Source organism: Martes martes (assembly GCF_963455335.1).
Source record: "Martes martes genome assembly, chromosome: 16".
Classification (NCBI taxonomy): domain Eukaryota; kingdom Metazoa; phylum Chordata; class Mammalia; order Carnivora; family Mustelidae; genus Martes; species Martes martes.
The window spans coordinates 65,005,273-65,026,543 of record NC_137904.1 but is presented as its reverse complement, the minus strand read 5'-3'; the positions used below and the strand labels follow the sequence as shown (position 1 = coordinate 65,026,543).

The window sequence follows — 21,271 nt, the reverse complement described above, 5'->3', positions numbered from 1 at the left end:
TCAGTTTAAAGAGAGTTTCTCCCCAGTGACAGTATTTTTAGTTCTTGTATTGGGTACATTTGTACCTTAACCAGAACACTGAAATGCTCTTTTATCATGAAATAGAATGTACCTGTAGAAGAATGCACAAAACATTTGTGTACTTTGAGGGTTGAAGGAAGCAAACATGTACGTGAGCAGCTCCTGGTCAGGAAGGAGCCACGTGGCCAGTACCCCAGAGGTACCCCTGCCCCTCCGTCCCTGTGCAGAGCGGCCAGTATTCCAACTTCAGGATTTTTCTTGCTTTTCTCTATAGTTTGCATAATGTGTGCATTTCTTGGACAGTACGGTTGTCAAGTAAGTGTGTGATAGGACGTGTCTTGTCCCGCATCTCTGGCTCAGCACGCGTCTGTGGGAGTCGTCTGTGTGGGTGTCTCTGTGCCGTGGTCTCAGTGGTGACAGCCACTGCTGGCTTCTGCACTCTGGCGTCCCCGACAGCGGCCGGTCCTGTGTGTGAATGATGCTGCTCGGAGCGTGTCCATAGGTCCTCTGATGCTCACACACTGGACTCCTTTCCCCGGTGGGTGACGTGGCTGCGTCCTGGGGCTTCATGTCCTCAGGCTGTTGGACGCCCAGGCCCTCTGGGTGCGGGGCCGATGGCAGAGCGCGTGCCCTTGTGGGGATGGCCAACATCTCCCCGCCGACTCACAGGGAGGCCAGGCCTGGACATAGTGTCGGTGCTGCCTCTTCCCATCTCTTGCCCATTTCACTGTTCCGTGTTCTGTCATTTTCTTTCTTGTCTGTGGGAGTTGCTTTACATGACTTTAAACTGTGCTTTTCACTTCAGGACGACGTGATGATGCCTCAGAGGGTGAGGCTCCAGCTGGAGGCTGCTGCCCAGCACCCGACAAGCGTGAGTCCGCGTCCATCCCCAGGCTGTCCCCAGAATGTCCCCTGGACAGTCCCCAGGCCGTCCCCAGGCTGTCCCCAGAACGTCCCCAGGCTGTCTCTAGAATGTCCCCAGAACGTCCCTGGACTATTCCCAGACTGTCCCCAGACTATCCCCAGAACATCCCCAGAACCTCCCCAGAACCTCCCAGACTGTCCCCGGACCATCCCCAGACCATCCCTCTAGACCCCGCGGGCCATCCGCAAACTGTCCACAGATCATCCCCAGGCCGTCCCCCAGATTGTCCCCAGACTGTCCCCAGGCTGTCCCTAGACCATCCCCAGAATGTCCCGGACTGTGCCCAGACTGTCCCCAGACCATCCCCCAGGCTGTCCCCGGACCATCTGCAGATCGTATCCAGGCCATCACCCACACTGTCCCCAGGCTGTCCCCGGACCGTCCCCAGAACATCCCCAGGCTGTCCCCGGACCATCCCCAGAACGTCCCGGACTGTCCTCAGACCATCCCCAAGGCTGTCCCCGGACCGTCCGCAGATGATATCCAGGCCATCCCCCACACTGTCCCCAGACCGTCCCCGGACCATCCCCAGAACATCCCCAGGCTGTCCCCGGACCATCCCCAAAATGTCCCGGACTGTCCCCAGACTGTCCCCGAGGACATCCCCAGGACGTCCCCAGGCTGCCGTATAGACAGAGTTTCCAGACTGCAGGGATCACACACAGTCCAGGATCCCGAGCGTTCTGCTAACTATTGGCTGCACGTGCTCTCGGAAAGACAGGCAGGCAGCTGCTGTCCAGGAGGACTGGGCACAGCCACAAAGGCACCATGAGAGGGGTCCCTGGTTGGGGAGACTTGCATGATTTTTCAAGATGTTACTGTTGGAGAAACCGCGTAAAAGATACACGGGATCTCTGTGTGTTATTTGCACTACAAAAAACAAAGTTTCATTAAAAGAACCAAACACAAAATTATGTAAGCAAAAACTTTTTTTTTCTTAACGATTTTATTTATTTATTTGACAGAGATCACAAGTAGGCAGAGAGGCAGGCAGAGAGAGGGAGGAAGCAGGCTCCCCGTGGAGCAGAGAGCCCGATGCGGGGCTCGATCCCAGGACCCTGAGATCATGACCTGAGCCGAAGGCAGACGCTTAACCCACTGAGCCACCCAGATGCCCCAAGCAAAAACTTTCTTATGTCTTTGTTAGCGTTCCTGCATTAATATAAATTAATCACCACGCAGATGTGCTATAGACAGCTGACTTTAAGGAATTTAAGAGTCATGGTAGAACTTTTGACAATTTCTTTTTATGTGTTTATTTACTTACGTCTTACGTATTTACTTTAGAGAGAGGGCATGAGCGGGGGGCAGAAGGAGAGGGAGAGAGAGCACACACCTGCTTGGGCAGCCCTGGCCCCCCACGGCCCCTGCTGCCCTCCAACAGAGCTCAAAACCTGGGGACAGCACCATACTTTGGCTTCGGTCTGTGTGCGGGTGTTTGGGATGCCTGTGTGAGACTGCTCCCAGGTGGTCCTCCAGAGTCCGCTGAGGTTGGTCCCCACTGTAGGTGTCTGGGCCCGTCGCTACAGAAGGAACCGCTCCCTGGGAGGGACACCCAGCAGCACAGGGCCTGCCCCCCCCACCCAGGTGAGGCTCACAGGGCTCCTGTCAGGGCCCGGGTGTGGCCAGCAGCCGACCCTGACCTGCACTCTCTCCTCAGGGTGGTCGCTAAGACCTGTATCACCGAATCAGTCTCCTTATTAAGAAATTATCGGGGGGGCGGCGCACCTGGGGGGCTTCATCATTAGAGTGTCTGCCTTCAGCTCAGGTCATGATCGCAGGGTCCTGGGATCGAGCCCCACATCGGGCTCTCTGCTCAGCTTCTCCCTCTCCCACTCCCCCTGCTCGTGTTCCCTCTCTTGCTGTCTCTCTCTCTGTCAAATAAAAAAATAAAATCTTCATTAAAAAAAAAATTTAGGGTGCCTGGGCTGCTCAATGGGTTGAAGCCTCTGCCTTCGGCTCAGGTCATGGTCTCAGGGTCCTGGGATCGAGCCCCGCATCGGGCTCTCTGCTCAGCAGGGAGCCTGCTTCCTCCTCTGTCTCTGCCTGCCTCTCTGCCTGCTTATGATCTCTGTCAAAAAAATAAATAACGTCCTTAAAAAAAATAAAAATAAAATAAAAAATAATTTTAATTAATTATCAGGGTGCCTGGGTGGTGCTTGATAAGCCTCCGACTCTTGGTGTTGGCTCAGGTCGTGGTCTCAGGGTCCTAGGATCGAGCCCTGAGCCCTGTGCTCAACAGGGAGCCTGCTTGAGATCCTCTCTCCCTCGCCCTCTGCCCCTCGTGTCTGCCTGAGTCATGGTTCAGGACGAACCTGCTGAGGTAGCTGAACATCTGACCCTGTGCACAGACCACTGTAACTTGAATGCATTAAGGGGAAGGCTTATCGGCGACAGCTCTAACCTGGGGTGATTTCACGGGCGCTGCTGGAGCTGGCGGGGTAGGACCGTCCATCATGGGGTCCAGCCTGAACTCTGCACCTCCCTCTCCCCCTTGCCTCCCAGAAGTGTTCCCAGCCAGATCAGATGCAGGTCTTTGTTAGTTCCCTGCTGGGTGTGCCAGTTCACGCCAGGTGAGACATCTGTGGATAGGCGTGTGTGCCTGTCAGCCCATGGTGACTGTCTTTTAAGTTCCGTTTTGTTGTCTCACAGATTATCGGTTGCCGAGTAAGGAGAGAGCCCCCCGACTCCACTGAGCGATACACACGGTGGATCAACCAGCTAACGCCGGACCAGCTTCTTACTCAGGTACCCCTGCCCCCATCCGGGAGCCCCCCAGGACGTCCTGAGAGCTGTTAGTCCCTGTGTTTGCCTGACCTGTGGGTCTGGCCTGGGAAGGAGCCAGAGCCAGCAGGCAGGTGCGGAAGGCCTGGCTGGAGGCTGGGGAGAGGAAGAGGCGTCCAGGAAAGGCCCAGGCTTCAGGCAGGACTGAGGGCCGTCCCCAGGCTGCCTCGGAGCAGGGTCTGAGGGAGACGCGCCTTCTGGGTGGGGCTGGCCGGAAAACCAATGTGCAGGCGGTGGGACCCGCAGAGGAAGCGGACTGCGTGCTCTGGTCCCAGGTTCAGGTGTGCCGCGGGGCTAGAGTCCCTGGAGTTTGCTTCCGTATCTGACCTGCCTTGCTAGCTTGTACACTCTGCTCCTCACACACACGCACACACAGAAAGTGCTTCTGCATGTGGACTTGTCACATTTTGAGAAGATGAAGATCCCATGAATGGCCTCTTTAGATGCCAGCGGGAGAGATTTGTTTCCCAGCTGCCCCAAAACCCAACAGGCAGAACAGCCAGCACGTGGGCCCCGCGCAGCCTGCACCCTCCCCTCACAGGATGAGGGGGCCTTGAGGTGGGAGCTCGTGGCCATGGGAGGGTGGGGCCTGCAGAGGCGGCTCCAGGCCGTGGGACCGGGTGCCACTCCTACCTGCCCGTGCCGCTGCCCTACTGTCCCCAGTGGCTTCCCCGCTGGAGAAGAGAAGTCCCTCCCCTGTGGGGCGCAGGGCGCTGCTGCTTCGGACCTGGCACCGCACACAGCCTTCTCCCCCGCAGCTGGTAGAGTTGCCCAAGGGCGCAGGGTGGTTTTGAGGGGTCAAACCTCATGACCCAGAGTCGCAGAGACTGCGGAGGGTCTGGTGGTGAGCATCCCTTGTGTGGAGAAGCAGCCCACGGTCTGTGGGCCCTTCCCTCCCAAGAGGGGGGCCTGTGGGGCTCATGCTTCGGGAACGTGTGCCTTTCTATGAACGCAGTCAGGACACGCACTCAGGTTGGCTTTTGTTTTTCTTAACCAAGATCACAGCTGACTCAGTGAAGAGCTGCTAAGGGCTTCATATTCCTAACTGGGGAACTCAAACTCCACATTCAGTGGGAAAGCTTCTGGCCCTGATTTGGGGCACCCAGAGGCTCCTTGGCAGGGCCAGGCCCCACCTGGCCCCAGTGAGGGTCTGGAGTCATGGCGCTCGGCAAGTGCTGGAGCTCTGGCAGCTGTGTGCGTCGGCTGTCGGCCTGCGCGCTGGGTTCTTTGGTAGAACGTGAGTCATGCAGGGACTGTGTCGCCGAACACCGAGGGTGTAGGTTACATGCCGTGGGCACGTCTGCAGCCAGAAATCCAAGTTCTGAGTCGAGGGCATTAAGCATCATAGAAATAATTAAGGCAGGGTCCTCTTAAATAGTGTTTTTCTTTATCAAGTTAAGGGAAGATAAAGTCTGACTTTTTTCAAAAATAAACTGAAAGAAGCTGATGTTCTCTAAGCCACTGGTCAGTGCATGGGTGCAGAAACCACCACCACCCTACCAAGGGAACAGGCTGGCAGGTGAGGTGGCCGGTGTTTGTCCTCTAAGCTGATCTCATTTGTGAGGTGGGGAGCAGCGTGATTCCCAAGGGGCCTGCATCTTCTGAATCAGGGAGACCAAAGGGGAGGCAAGGCCGGACCCCTCCCAGCCCCCCGCCCTGGGGTCTGGCAGCAGGGGCTGGAGGGGGCAGAGGCAGCTGGCCCCTGAGGTCCAGGGCTCAGCCTACACCGCAGGTCAGCACCAGGCCTGGGGAGCAGTGCTGGTGTCCTGGTCCCGCCGGGGACCCCCTCCTGATCCACATGGCAGGGGTGCCCAGGGCTGGTCATGCCCCAGAGGCCAGGGGCCTCCATCAGCTTCATTACCTCCGTTTTGTTCACAGAATTCAAGGGTTTAAGCACAATATCCAGGCTCATTCTTTGACCCACTCATTTGAAGATATTTGGCAACATGCATGACGGTCTCCATTGGCTCATTTAGAAGACAGTGGGTGGGGGGGGCGGAGGGCTCTGGGTGACAGAGATGCTCTCCTGTCCACGGGGGATGCTCGGTTCTTCCTTGTATAAAGAGACTAAGTTTCACACTCATCTACCTCTGTGTGCCTTTCCCTTGAAAGTTTGTCCTTCATAGTACAATGATTTTATCTAATTCTAACCCACACTCATGACACTTAAAAACTTACGTAATTTGACACAGACTAAGCAGTACTGTTTTTCATTTTTTTCATTTAAAGGGAGCATCAGAAAGTGTATCTGAGGTACAGATTCACAGAACTGACAACTTTCTCTAAAACATACTACGGAGAGGGGAAACTTTGTATTAATGTCTGTTTCTCTATTAAACCCAGAAGCCACAGATGTTGGATCTAACATCAGAGTTTATTCTTGTTGCTATGTGGGTGTTAAAATGTCAGAATACTGGAACATTTGTTATCTGTCTAAAGATAGTTTTCCAACAAATTAGAAGTAAGGATAATACACCACAGGAATCTGGAAATGAGTCACACTCTGCTCTTCTCTGAGAAGAATTCATATCACTTCCTGGTAAGATACCACTAATGAGCCTGCGAATTTCATTAAATGCTTCATTCTCCTGTAACTGCAAGGCTTTTCCGTTCTGAGTACAAACTGAACTCATTTTAAGTCTATAATCCATAGTTTTGTCTTTTTTGAGTACCAGAAGCATCCGTCAGTAAGCATCTGTCTGTCCTGAGCCTTTCGTGAGGGCAGACTCTGGGCAAGGGGGCCCCGAGCTGATGGCCTTGTTTCCGTGTGTATGTTCCTGCAGGCACTGGAAGGAACTACATAGAATTTCTGGGAAGTGCACTTTCCGTTGCTGGCAAAACAAGGGGAGAGACAAATGCAAACCCCCAGGTCCCCAGAACAGCAGCACGGGCCCCCGAGCCTCGCCTGGGAACTCCTTCTTTTTGACAAATTTCTAAGAAACTGGATTATCTGATTTTTCAGTTGGTGACACATCAGAACCAGAAGGAGACAAAATCAAAAGGGAATCAGTGAGAGCCCAGAGCTTCTGGGACTTCTCACTGCAGTGGCGCGGCCCCCATGCACCCTGCGCACCTCCCTCCCTGCGCGCGCTCCCCCTTACCTGTGCACGCCCCTGCCTCGTGCGCGCTCCCCCTGACCTGTGCGCGTCCCTCCCCCGTGCGCGCTCCCCTTACCTGTGCGCGCCCCTCCCCCGTGCGCGCTCCCCCTGACCTGTGCGCTTCCCTCCCCCGTGCGCGCTCCCCTTACCTGTGCGCTCCCCTCCCCCGTGCGCGCTCCCCTTACCTGTGCGCGCGCCTCCTGTGGTCGTTCCTGACTCGTCCCGGCGGATTTGCGGGCCAAGCTGGCGAGGAGTCCGCGGACGGCAGCGGTCCGGTGGGAAGCCCGGCTCCGCGGGGGGAAGGGGCCTGCGTCGGGCCGCGGACTCCGCGTGGCGGCTCTGGCATCTCGGGGAGGAAGGGCTCCTTGTGACGCGTCCGGGTCTGCCTCGGGGTCCGCGGTTCCACCTCCTGGTGCGCGCAGCCCGCGCGCCCTCTGCCGGGGCCGAGCCTGAGCGTCAGCCGCCGGTAGGTGAGTGTAGAAAGTAGCTGCGAGAAGGCGTCAGGCCTCTTGGGTGTGTTGCATCTGCTTCCAAGAATCCTAAGAGTGTTGGGCGCTGCTTTTGTAATTTTCTGTACCGCATTTACACCTAGACCCTGCGCTTGGGAGAGAGATGAAGGGGCGATACCAGCCTACGCCAGGCATCAGTAACCAAAGAAGAAGCTTCGATCAAATTGAAGCCAACGTTGCGCTCCTTACCAGTTAGACCGGGGCTGGCAGCCTGGGGCTCAGGGCCACGTCTTCTCCTAAGGCGCACAGCCTCGCCCGCTTGTTTGTGGGTGGTGGTGGCTGTCCTTGCTCAGGTTGGTGGAGCTGAGTGCCTGCGATGTGGAGGCTGCAGCCGGGAAACGTGGCCCTTTGGAGAAAAAGCGTCTACCCTGACCTGGGCAGCCGCGTGGGGGACTCGCCAGCACCTGGAGGTAACGTCAGGCATTTGTCCACTCGCTGGCCTGTGGCACCAAGGAGCCACCCAGACGGGCATCAGCACCGCTTCCCCCAGGGGAGCCTGAGGCATGGCAGCGGGCGGAGAGCGGGGCCTGTTTTCACCGCCTTGGCAGCTGGTCCTTACACGGCTCTTCAAACAGTGACATCTTCTCAGAACATTTTAGCCGCGTGTCCTTCTTGTGCAGCATGCTCTCTCGCTCACAAGAAGCGGGCCCAGCAGCTTGGGCAGCGGGGTGATTCTGTGCTCCTCCTCTCACTGTGTGGCGCCTGGAGCATGGCTCTCGTCCCGCAGAGCCCCGGTCAGCCAGCCGGTGGGTTCAGGTGAGGTCAAGGGCGTGCCTGTGGGACGCTTTCCCAGGGCCTGCACCTTGGGAGCCAGAGAGCAGACAGGCACCGGTCACTGCCAGACATGGCTGGCCCCCGCCGTCCTCGCTGCCGGCCTTGGGAATCCCTGAGAGTCTGCTGCAGTGATTGGTGACTTGCCTTCAAGTTGCATGGCAGGAGTGGGTGGAAATATTTCCTAAGAAAACTCTTTTCCCCAAAATTTTAAGATTTTGTTACCTCCTCCCACCCTCACTTGGCCTTTAAAGAAAAACAAGTTTACTCGGCAAACCTGTTTGTCTTCCTCGAGTGCTTGAACTTAAGTTATTTGAATGATGTGGCCAGCCAGGTCTCCGTGGGGTCAGCAGATAACCGTGCTCACCTGGCACCTGACCCCATGGTAACGTAACTGTAGTTAGGGCAGGAGGGCATTAGTCGTTAGAGAATTGCAAAAAGGATGATCCCAGGGGAAGAGAAAAACCACAGCAGGTGTCTGTTGTGAGTCATTTAAATGATTTAAAGAGATGACCTGCAGGGAGCCAGCCTCTGTCTTCCTCCAGGGGAGACGCATCTGCCATGGTGACCGGTCTTCCCTCCAGAAGAAAGAGAAACATACCTTTTGGAAGGTCCCAGTCCCGGGTTTGTGTTGTCCGTTCTTGTTCTGGGCCTCGTCCTCATTAAGAAACATTGTTGGGTATCAGCCGTGTGTTGTGGAATGGCCGTTTGCTGTTTGCAGTTTAGTGGAAGTAAAGAATGGGCATGAACCGTTTCCGGAGGAGCTAGGTGTGTCCAGTCTGGAGATTTACGGCAGGCAAGGGCCCTTGAAATAAATGGGGAGACTCCCAGGAGCTCGTTTGCTGCTGTGTGGTTAGACCACTTAGATCTGGGGGAGGCAGGCGTCCTGTGTTCTCAAGTATACCTGAGCCAAGACAAAACACAGTCTCAGGTGTAGGTAGTAGGAGACCCCGGGGTCTTTGAAAAGTAAGGAATGGTTGTGGGAAACAAAAACCAGAGGAGAGCTCGATGAGCCGATCTGTCCTTTGGATTTTGAAAACAAGTGGCTTGTTCTGATGGGACCAAAGGAAAAGAGCCTTCTTTACTCTTTCTGTTCCATTTTTGTTGTTTTATTCCTTTATCCTTTCAGAAGGGGATGAAAGGTTGAGAAGAGCTTGTGTCAGGCTCGCATGGTGTGGCCCCAAGCCCCGGGCACCTTCCTCGGACACGGGAGGGGGGCCCTCCCAGGCTCCTGGTGAGAACAGGATGGTTTCCCGCACTCGCCCGGCTACCGGGGGTCGGTGCGTCCTGGGTATGCAGCCTGCACCCACCCAAGAGCCCCACAGAGCCGTCAGCCTGAAGAGGCTCGTGCGGTGGCTGAGGCAGGGACTCGCTCTGTGAGTGTCCGCACTTCCTGCCCAGTGGCCAGCAGCTCGGTCGGTGCCCAGAATTCACAGGAGCTCTGCACAGGGACGCTTCCTGGCTCTGACCGCACCGCTGTGGCTTGCTGGGTGTTGTTGGTTTTTTTTTAAAACCAACACGGATTTATTCACGTACAGTCCTGGGGGTCAGAAGTCTGATATCAGGGTGTGGGCAGGGCTGGTTCCTCCTGTTCCCTCCGATTCCAGCCTCCCAAGCTGCCACGTCCTTGGCTTGTGTTTGCTTCCACTGACCTGCTTTGATGGTCCCCTCTCCTTTTCTCTCTCATTAAAGAAATGATTAAATTGTGATCAAACATACACAACTTGTCATCTCAGAAATTTCAGTTTGGTGACCCTGCCGGGGACTGTCCCTACCCAGCGCTGACTCCCTGTTAGCCGTCCCCCAGCCCTGGTACCCTAGCCTGCTTTCCCTCTGGAGGAGTTTTCCTCTTCCGGATACTCTGAACAGTATCTGTCCTTGCGCGTCTGACTTTTGTAACATAATGTTCTCAGGTTCATCCATGTCATAAAGCGTCAGATTCCTGTTGTTTTTATAGTTAAACGGTACTCATCATGGGAACGTACTGTCTGCCCCACATCGTGCTTACCCATTTGTATTGTGACAGTCCCTGGGTTCCTGCCACCTTCTGGCTGTTGTGAACGTCGCCTCGCTTTGTCTGTGTCCCTGTTTCGATTCCCACGGGCAGACCCAGGAGTGGAATCGTAGGTTCACGCGGCCATTCTGTGTTTAACGTTTGAGGAACTCCCGAGCTGTTTCCACAGCAGCTGCTCCATGTTACGTTCCCACCGGCAGAGTACGAGGCTCGCCCGCCGTTCTGCTGCTTCTCAACACTCGCTGTTTTCTGGTTTTTCTGGTTGCCGTGCGAGTGGACGTGAAGTGCTGTGTCATGGTTTGATTCGCATTTCTCTAACGATTCGTGATATGGAGTATCTTTTAATGTGCTTCTGGGCCGTCTGTGTATCTTCTTTGGGGAATGTGTTTTTGAGTCTTTTGCTCATTTTTTTAAAGTCGGTTGTCATTGAATTCCAGGCACTCTGTATATGGCGGGTGCTAGACCCTTATCAGATGTGCGATTTGCAGATGTTTTCTTGCACACTGGGAGGTATCTTTTCATGCTCTCCATTGTGTTCTGTGAGGCAGAAAAGGTTCTAACTTTGATGAAGTCCAATTTATGTAGATTGCGGGGTGGGGGGTTGTATGTGCTTTTGGTGTCACATCAAGAAATCCTTGCCTATCCAAGATCACAAAATGTCTTCTTGTAAGATTATTATAGTTTCAGCTCTTACATTTGGATCTTTACTCCATTTTGAGTTAATTTTTATAGATGATATTAGGGAAAGGTTCAGCTGTATCCTTTGCGTGCTCCGGCGTGCGTGTGCGCGTGCGCTCTGGGGCTCCGGCGTGCGTGTGCGTGTGCGTGCGCGCGCTCTGGGGCTCCGGCGTGCGTGTGCGCGTGTGCACTCTGGGGCTCCGGCGTGCGTGTGCGCATGCGCTCTGGGGCTCTGGCGTGCGTGTGCGTGTGCGCGTGAGCTCTGGGGCTCCGGCGTGCGTGTGCGCGTGCGCTTTGGGGCTCCGGCGTGCGTGTGCGCGCTCTGGGGCTCCGGCGTGCGTGTGCGCGTGCGCGGCCTGGGGCTCCGGCGTGCGTGTGCGCGTGCGCGGTCTGGGGCTCCGGCGTGCGTGCGCGCGTGCGCCAAGCACCGGCAGGTTGGGTTTGTGCCTGGGTCGGCCCCTCTGCGCCTGGCCGGCCCGCAGGGGCTGTTCCCGCCGCTCGTCCGAGCGCTCGTGGACCGTCCGTGGGCCGCGGCGGTGAGAGCGCAGGGCGGGGCGGAGGGCCCTGCTGGCCGTGGGGCGCGCGCACGCCGGGACCGAGGGTGAGCCGCGGGGATGCCCTGCGAGGCGCTGAGAGGGACGAACGGGGCCCACTGCCCGCTTCACGGGTGGCCCCGGGGTGGGCGGGGGCTGCGCACCAGACCCCCAGGGCAGCGCCAGGCGCCCCGACGCCAGCTCCGAACGCGCGCCCTCCGGGTCCCTCGCGGGCCTGCCGGGGCGTCCTGCGCCTTCTCCTCCCGAGGAGCGCAGTGTCCGGTGCTCTGGGCCTGGAGGACGCTGACGAGCTCGTGCCCGAGCGAAGACCCCGTCAGCGGCCGTGCGGACGAGGCCTGGGGGTCTCCGGCCCGAGGCTGTCCCTGCGGGACCGTTCTCTGGGGGGCGAGACGGCCAACGCGCGCGTCGTCTGCGCGGGGGAGCCTCGTGTCGGGCCCGAAGCCCGCTGTGCCCGGGCCCCGCACACGGCGCCGCGCCTCCACCCGCCGCCGCCTCCGAGCGACCCCCGGGGGCAGGCGCCGTCCGTCTTCCCGGCCACATGCCTCGGCAGGAGGCTCCGCGTGGCCCCCAGGCGCCCCAGATGGCCCAGCGACCGGCAGTGCAGCCTGGAGCCCCCTCAGAGGGGTCAGCGGCCCCCAGGACCTCCCCACCCGGACCCGGGGCATCTGCTCGCGGTCACACCGCCGGGGAACTCTGAGGAAAGGCCCCGTGCACGCGGGCGCTCGGTACCCGGCCACACAGTGCGCCCTGGAAGGCCCTCCCTTAAGGGTCCTTGGTGGGGCTGCTGTTGAGACCACCACCTCGGGCGAGCTGCTCCTCTGCACCCTGCAGACCCACACCGGGGCTGCCGTCTCTCAGCCGTCCATCCTGGGAAGGGCGTCCCTGCCCTTGGGAAGAATACTGGCCAGGAGTCCCTGCACCTGGGCTTGGGCCCCTGGACTGGGCCCTGGTTGGGGCTAGAAGCAGGCCAGCAGACACCCCAGAATTTCAAGAGATATCTGGAAATTGGACCGCTGTGGGGTCTGCACACGGCTACACAGGAGGGACCTGCGACTGCCCCAAGAGCGCAGGTGTGTTCAAGGAAGACGTGAGAGCCTCACCGAGAGCAAAACCCGGAGCCTGTCCCCGCAGCCTACACAGGGGCCTGTCGCCTGAGGTGTGGGGAGCGTCACTGGGTGGCTAAGCCTGCGGCATGTGCCGCGTCCAGGTGCTGCTGTCGCTTGGGGGAAGAGAAGCCATCCGTGGAGCCTGCCTCCGCGCGGGCACAGATGGTGGGCGCAGCAGAGCCCTGGGTGACTGCCTCTCTGTAAACACCGTCAACAACTAAGGGGAACAGCGTTTCAGAATTTAAAGAGAAGTACGTGGAGAGGGACATACGGGGGAGTCTCAGCGAAGATAGAAATTATCTTAAAACAGAAGGCAGCTGTAGACTTGGAAAGTACGTACTTGGACTTGAAACGGAAAGCGCATTGGAGGGACCCAGGCCACACGTGAACTTGGAGGCGACCGCACGTACAGCCACGGGGGGCCAAGCAAATAGTGACGCGTCTGGGATCCTCTAGGTGGACAGGTGATGGAGGCTGCTGGCATGTTAGTGTCCTAAAGTTAGTTTGGAAATAATTGCTGGTTTCTCCATCTGAATCTGTCTGGACTTTGTGATTGAACAGACACCAGCCAACCCGGCCGCCAGGGGAGTGCAGCCCCAGGGAGTGCAGCAGGGGTGGAGGTGTGCGTACAGTAGGAGTGAAGCTTGGGCACGCAGCAGGGGTGGAGGTGTGCGTACAGTAGGAGTGAAGCTTGGGCACGCAGCAGGGGTGGAGGTGCACACGCATTAGGGGTAGAGGTGTTGTGTGCGCAGCAGGGGTGGAGGTGGGTAGAGCCAGGGGGCTCTGGGGGGGTCTGGAGGCAGCCCCGCAGGAGGCAGGCTTAGGGGCTCTGCTCCCCATCCCACGCCAGGCTCGCTGCTCCCACCATCAGCCTTCCCGCTGGCGGAGCCCCCCCTCACCCAAGGGCCGAGTCTCCTTCTTCCCGGACCTGCTTTATCACTTGGCAGACGAGGCACCAGGCGCCGAATTTCAAATTTTGAGAAAAGTGGAAGTTGTACATTTATTAAGCAAATTTTCCTGCTCCTGCTTACCTTGGAGAGCAGCAGCCGGGCCGCAGTGGGATGTGTGGCTCAGAACCACGGAGCGGCCCCGAGAGGCAGAGGCTGGGCCGCTGGAACGGTGCTCCGCACACACGCCCAGACCCCCGTGGAGTGTGAAGGGCTCAGAGGGGTGTCTGAGCTTGGGCCCTCGGGGAGTTCGCTGTAAGCACAAAGGAGAAAGTGGTTTTTACCTTACGCCGAATTAGTCCACGTTGTGATGTGTCAAGCTTTCGTGAACAGGGAACAGGGCAAGGAAACACGTGAAGATTTCTCTGATACGCAGGTAGGTTTCAAGCTGGGGCTGGTAACTCTCACGTCACCTTGAGCACTTGGGTTTTCTGGATAAAACAAAGGAAGAGCTGTCCGTGAGAAGCGTCCAGGATAGTCTTGTTGCCCAGACGCACCTGTGAGCTCGAGCACCTCCATCTGGGTTAGTCGGTGTGGCGCGCAGGGCCAGCGGCAGTGGGGAGGGGCCGGGCCGGCAGCAGTGGCTAGAGGAGCCCACTGGCCCGGAGCAGCAGGAGCTGCCCCATCCACCGTGGCAAAGACGTGATGCGTGTCTGGGAAGAGCTGGTCCTGGGTCACCTGCGTCCACGAGAGCTCCTGATGGGCGTGGGAACCCAGCACTCGGGACGACCTTTTCTCCAGGACTCTCTTCTTGACTGTCGCCCCGACAGGCTCCTCTGCACCGAGCCGTGCAGCCCCGGCTCCCCCGTGCACACCATTCTACCGCAGGTGTGCACACATACTCCCCGTATCTCTCCACACAGACCTCACACATGCCAATGCCCACATCCTGTGTGAGAAAGGACAGAGGTCATCTCCCGACCACGGTGCCTGCAGCTGGCCTGGCCTGGCCACCTCTGCCTGCTGTGCACACGGACAGGACCAGCAGTGCCTGCGTGTGGCCCGCGTGCCCACTCTGCTGGCTGTGCCCCCGAGGGACTCCTGGGTCTGGGAGCCCAGAGGGATCTTTGCCTGCACGAAGGGCTTGGAGCTCCGAGAGATAGGTGCTGCAGCCCTGCGGAGGAGCTGCTCTCACGGAGTGAGCGCCCTGCATCCACAGGCTGGGCAGCAGCGAGGTGCGGCCTGTGGCCCATGGGCACAGCACCGTCCGTGGCGCCTACCCCCGTGGCCTCGGGCTGTCTCCAGGTCCGTGCCATGTGCATCCCGCAGCCAAAGCCATTACCGCTCCAACAGCCAGGTTGGCAGAGACATTCTGAAATCTGAAACCCGTTTTCTTGAACTCCCTTCCTCCAGGAGGAGCAGGGGCGCTTGGTTTGGCTGCCGACGTTTCTGGGAGTCCGCCACGTGGGGCAGCTGACCCCAGCCCGTGTGTGTGCCCGCAGACAGCCTCTAGGGTCGCTGGTCTTCACCCCTTATGCTTTGGTTCCTGAGGGTGAGAAACACAAGGGCCTGGCCAGGGACGTCCGGTCCGTGGAGGACAGTCACGTCAGGCACCGCTGGCCGAGCCAAGCACCCCCATCTGCCCCTCTTGAGCCGGGCGGCTCTGCTCTCCGCAGGAAAGCTTCCTGGGTGGGCCCGTGAGCCTCGGGCCGTGGTCATGGCAGGCCTAGCGTGGCCACACGGGGGGGGGGGGCGGCCTCTGAGCCCCCCTGATTCAGAGGCAGGTCTGTCCTCCCGGGAGCCTGAGTCCAGGAGCTGGCGGGCGGGTCGCACACCGTGCGGGAATGTGGGTGTCAGCGGCTGGCTGCAGGCGTCTCAGACCTGGGCTGTGCCTGGGGATTGTGCTCGGGAAGCGCCTGGGGCGGGGGGACAGGTGCAGGAGGCCAGGACTAGCCAACGGGGCAGAGGCAGGTCAGACGGCATGTGGGGGTCGTGTGGAGATGGTGTCTGGGCAAGAACGTTGTTCCAGGCGCTGGAGGTGTCTGCCGGATGCAGCCGGGGGGCGCCGTGGGCCCTGTGGTTGGAGGGAGGGAGACGCCAGCGTGATGCCCAGGGCCGGCGTGGCCATCCAGGGCTCAGCAGCCCGGGAAACCCATGAAGGGCGACGCGTGCAAGGCTGTTCCTTTCCAGCCGCTCTGACTGTGGACCTCTTAGCACGCTCCGGAAGGTTCCCTCAGAAAGGACTGCTGCGGCCCAGAACCTCAGCCCCAGCCTGGGCCGCAGTGAGCCCGCCTGTGTCTGCGCCCGTGCCCGGTCTTTGTGCCCCTGTGGAACGTGTTGTGCCATTCACCCTCGCGCCTCCGTGAGGCGTCTGGACAGGCCCCGCGGTCACCGTTGCTCTCCCCCTTTTTACCGAGTTGTGAGAGCTCTCGGACTCCAGAGATACGTCCCTCTCCAGATCGGTGTGCCCGATGGACACGTGAGCGTCCCCTCTGAGCCGCTGGTTGGGCCCTTTGTTTCTTACCTGATCGTTCAAAGAGGTGACATTTTCAGTTTGGATGAAATCCAGGCTCTTAATATTTCCTTCTCATTTTGCGAATTTTTGCTCTATTTTATAAAAACTGCCTACGCTCCACTTGCAAGCATTTCCCTACGTGCGTCTTCTAGAAGTTTTGTAATTCTAGCTCTCGCGTCCACTTTGAGGTAAATGCTGTGTGTGGTGTGAGGTAAGGGTTGGTCTGCTCGCCTTAGATCCGGCCTCGCTCTCCCTTCCGTGCACAGTCCGGCCTGATCTGTTGTCCCGGGCAGAGCTGGCGCACTGCCGGGCCTCCAGTTCTCGGACTTTCACTGCAAACGAGATGGTGGCCCTTAGCAGGTTGAGTAAATTCCTTCCTGTTCTTGGTGTTCTGAGAGGTGGTACCTTGTACCTTGATTGGGTGTTGGGTTTTGTCAAATGCTTTTCCTGTATCTATTAAAATGATCATATTTTTTTCCTGATTCTCAAATGTTAAACCAAACTTGAATGTGTGGGGTCAGCACGTCGTGGTCAAGACGGGCGTGTGTCTGGATCAGATTGTCGATAATCTGTGAGGGGCTCGTGCATCTCTGTCCACAAGGGACAGCGCGCTGTGGTTTCCTTGTGGTATTTTTGTCTGGTTTTGGCCGCACGTTAATGCTGACCTTCTAAGACGGGGTGAAATATTCTTCCCTCCCTTATTTTATGAAGGAGTTTGTGAGATTGGTGTTCTCCCCTGCTTTAATGGTTGGTAGAATGCACCAGTGATGGTTTTAGGTAATGAATTCCCCTGTTTAACTGTTTGGATTTCTGTTCTTAACTGGCCAACAGAAAAATAATGAGCCAAAAATGCAAGCCAAAATAGAGTTAGTGGGGTTTTTTTGTTTTGTTTTTTTTAAGATTTTATTTATTTATTTGACAGAGAGAGATCACAGTAGACAGAGAGGCAGGCAGAGAGAGAGAGAGAGAGGGAAGCAGGCTCCCTGTCGAGCAGAGAGCCCGATGCGGGACTTGATCCCAGGACCCTGGGACCATGACCTGAGCCGAAGGCAGCGGCCTAACCCACTGAGCCACCCAGGCACCCGAGTTAGTGGTTTTTTAATAGTTACGTTAAAAAGGTATAAAGAAATAGATGAGTTTAATTATAATAATATGTTTTATTTAACTAATATACACAAAATGTTATTTCAACACGTAGTCAATAGAAAAATAACAATGAGATATAATGTTCTTTTTTCATACTATGTCTTCAGAATCGTGTGTGTGGTTTTTGTTTGTTTGTTTGTTTTAAGATTTTATTTATTTATGAAACCCATGTGCTTGGGGACTGGGCATCAGGTGTTCAGCTGCAGGCAACCCACCAGAAAATGCCTGTGGATTTTCACCCAGTAGGAGTTGAAAACGGGATGCCTAGGTCTTGCTTTGCAAAAGTTCCCAAATAGCATTATGAAACCGTTTTTTCCTTACAGTCAAAGAGAGAACGGAGCACATTTGTGGGGACTGATGTGTTGGGTTTGCTAGAAAATGCTGGTGTTCAGGGGCCCGTCTGTAGTGTCTGGGGATGGGGAGCCCCTGGATTCCAGGACCCTCGAACCCCTCCCAACACACCAAAAGCCTCATTTGCAGAAAGCAAGGAACACGGTCCCTGATCCCAAGAGCCAGACAGGCCACCCCAGGGAGTTGGTCCAGCTGCAGGCCCGCTGGTCTGGTTTCTGTCTCTAGAGATTAGAAGTTCTGTCTTTAGGGTTTTGTGTAGATGAAGGTTGCCTTCCTTGACTCCGTGAAGGCCACCACTGTCCGTCCACTCCTGGCTGTGCTCGGAGCTGCCGAGGGGAGGCCCCCTGCGCCCTGTTCCACGGCGTCCATCGCTCGTGTTGAATAACATTTGGGTTGCTTCCAGTTTTGTCTGTTGTGCTTTCAATATTCGCAGGTTTTGCGTGGACGTAGCTCTTGCTTTCCTGGGACACCCAGGGTGGCATGGCTGGTTGTGCAGACAGTCTGGGCACCCGTACTGCTGTTTGCAAGTAGGCGTGTGCACACCGTCCCTTCCCCATGTCTAAGATTGCATCTGGTGGTGTCAGTCTTTGATTTTAGCGTCTGTGAGGCTGTCTTGTGTCTCATTACAGCCAGATTTCCCTGCTCCTGGCACCCACTTCCCTTCACCCCAGGTGAGGAACGGGGAGAAAGCCCTCCCGCTTCCAGACACCCCTGGACGTGTTACCACATGTAGGAGGGGGTCTTTGTAGAGGGCCCTGAGGGTCTTGTGGTGGGAGACGATCCTCGACTGTGCACGCGGGCGGGGCACGCAGGTGTTGGGAAGACGAACGTCCTCCCGGACCAACCACCCGAACATTAACACGACCCCAGTCACTACCCCAGCAGGCTTTGTCGCAGAAATTGACCAACTTATTGCAGAATCTTTTGGAAATGCAAAAATTTAGAACAGCCGAAATCCTTGTGGACAAGAGCAGAGTTAGAGGCCAGCACTGCCAGACTCCATGGCCGTTTGTTGGCACAAGGACAGACACACAGACCACTGATCTCTTATGGACAGGGTCAGTGGAAAGGATGTGCTGGGACATCCATATGTCCATGTGCAAGAAAACTGAACGTGAAAAAACTCACACCATTTATAAAAAGTTAGCTTAAAGTGGATCCTAGAACTAAATGTGAAACTTAATACCATGAAACTTACGGAAGAGAACAGAAAAAACTTCATTGTGATCGTGGGTTAGGCAAGAAGTCATGGGGTGAGACACGGGCACTCAGGTCCCGAGAGGGACACTGGGGCAGGTGGGCTTCATCAGCCCGGTGGATGTCGTGAAGGATGGACCAGGAGAGTGGGGTGTGGTTGCAGACCATGTCCAGCAAAGGCCTCGAGTCCCGAGTGGGCGAGTTCCATGGAGCTTTGCGGAGTCTAAGGATACAAACATCCCAGTAAAAAGGGGACGCATGTTCCTTTGGGTTCGGTGTCTGGATGGCAAATTAGCACAGCCTCAGGGGCATTAGGAGGGAATGGTGTGCCCAGTGAGACAGGTGTGTGTCTACCTGTTAGCAGTCTGAAATGAAAAAGGCCGTGGTACCCAGTGTTTGTGGGATGTGGCCGGCCGGAGCGGAGCCCAGGGTCAGCCGGAGCAGAAAGAAGCTTGGGACAGCAGAGCCGTTTTCTAGGAGCTCCTGCTTTGCACCTGCCATACCCACACCCGCTCCCCGCCACGTGCTCTGTCTGCACAGAGACCACACGCCCTGGGCTGCCCGCAGGCCCATCAGCAGGCGTGTGGAAAAGCAAGTGTGGTTTACTGAGTGTGGGAAACCAGAGAGGAGGAGCGCAGGCGTTGGGACCCCGTTTGCGCAGCACCTAGGAAATGCCGGCCGCCATTTATGACGGAAAGTGAACCAGCGGTTGCTGTTTTGGGGGTGGGGGGTGGCCCGGGCGCGAGGAAGCTTGCAGGAGCGGCCGGCTCAGAACCAGGAGTGTGGTGTGTGGCTCAGGCGTGCACCCGTGGGTGAGTTTCTCCAACTGTGTATACACGTGTGTAGTTTGCTGCATACTTTAGTGAAACTACAAAAGTCCTATAAGCAAGGGGAGATGCCTGTGGACAGCCAGATGCACGCTCTGGAGCTTGGGGGCAATTAGGGGTCTGGGGGTGGCCCACGGAGTAGCGCTCTCAGCACCCGCACACTGGAGATGAAGGGTGTGCCTGTCACGGCAGCACGTTTGTGTTCCCCACGTTCAATATAGCAGAATTGGGGGACCTTTGGGAGGCGATCAGGTTAGAAGAGGTCGTGGGGGTGAGGCCCCTGTAATGGGACCAGTGGCCTTGTCAGAAGTGACTGCAGAGCTTGCGGAAGAAGGTAGGACTCCCTGGCAGCAGGAGGCTCTCGGGGCTCCGACACCGGCCTCCAGAGCTGTGTGTGTCTGCCGGACCAGCCCCATGTGTGGTGCTGACAGCAGCCCGTGTCCGTGGAGGTGGTGCTGATGAGCAGGAGGGGACACCGGTGCTGGGAGAGTGATCACTGGTCTTCCTTGCCCCACCCCCCCGTCCCAGCTCACTGCCTACGGGGCCCCCTTCCCCCATACACCCCACACAGCATCAAATTAAACAAGATTCGTTCACAGTCTAAAGGGCGTCTGGACCTGTAGTCGGGTGAATTTCTGAGAGGCTGTTGAACCCTCAGGCCCCATCCTGCTGGCCTGCCTGCCTCCTGACCTCTGGGCTCCCACAGGCTGCAGGGCGGGTCTGTAGTGCCGGGAGCAGTGCTTGAAACAGGGCCTGTGTGCCCAGCCTCAGCCCCGCTCTGGCCTCATTTCTTCACAAGTTTCCAAAGAAAACTCCACGAGTGGGTGTCTCCTGTCCCCGTGGCCGCTGTCGTCCCCACGGAGAGATGCGAGGCTTCCAAGGGGAGCAGGGGACTGCAGGCGGGTCTCGCCTCACTGGCCCGTCTCCCCGTTGGCAGAGCAGTAGAAGCACTCGGGACTGTGGCTGCCCCACTCTGTGTGTCTGTGTGCGAGCCCCTCTGTGTCTCGGAGTTTGTTTTGTCCACAGAGGCCTGGAAAAAACATTTAAAAGTGAGAACACTTAGTTGTCCCCAAGTTAACACAGCTGTTAATAAAATAAAATAAATAAAACTGGCTGTTTTCCCCTTTTCGGGGTACAGCTCTGAGTCCTAGCGCACGTGCACAGATTCGTGGAGCCACCCCAACCTGACTCGTTTTGTGCAAAATGGTGACAAGGGTCTGGATATGTGTTTCAGGGCTCTGCACGCCCGTCATCCCCGGGAAAATGCAAGTTATGAGACGGTCAACAGGCCACTGATGTTTCCCACAAAGAGGAAGCCCAGTGATGTTCGTGGTGGACACTGCGTTCCCAAGAACTGCTAACAGCCGTCCACGTGGGGTGGACGTGTGTGGGCTGGAGTGAGGGGTCGCAGAGCCAGGGAGGCTCCAGGCAAACACAGGGGACGCCATCGTCCCCGAGCGTCACGGAAGCCAGCTCAGGCGGCGGAGGGAGCTGCCGCAGAGAGCAGGTGTCTGCTCTATGGCCTGTGGGAGGAGGTGGGCCTGTCCTCACGGGACCATGGAAACCCCGTCCAGGTACCGTCGATGCTCGGACAGCATGGGTTTTCAGGGAGCCGACTGCAGGAAAATCCATGCATGACTTTCAACTCCCCAGAAACTTAACTGCTAATAGCTGTCTGTCGGCCCGAAGCCTCATCCATAGCGTAACGGCAATAACGCATGTATTACGGTCTGTGTTCCTCCAGGGAAATAAGCCAGAGAAAAGAAAATGTTACTAAGAAAACCATAAGGAAAATGCACTTACGGCACTGTCTTGTATTTATTTTTAAAAATTCCCGTGTACGTAGACCCATGCAGTTCACGCCTGTGTTGTGCGATACAGCAGTGCT

The 21,271-nt window shown here is 57.0% G+C and overlaps 1 protein-coding gene across 1 annotated transcript in view; it reads left to right on the top strand.

The window, feature by feature from the left end:
- B3GNTL1 (UDP-GlcNAc:betaGal beta-1,3-N-acetylglucosaminyltransferase like 1) overlaps positions 1 to 21,271 on the top strand; it is an 80,688-nt gene that overhangs the window by 42,304 nt on the left and 17,113 nt on the right. Inside the window, exons 5-6 of the mRNA XM_080825588.1 lie at positions 827 to 892; positions 3,599 to 3,694. Coding sequence (XP_080681714.1) covers positions 827 to 892; positions 3,599 to 3,694 — 162 coding nt within the window. The remainder of the gene's footprint in view (positions 1 to 826; positions 893 to 3,598; positions 3,695 to 21,271) is intronic.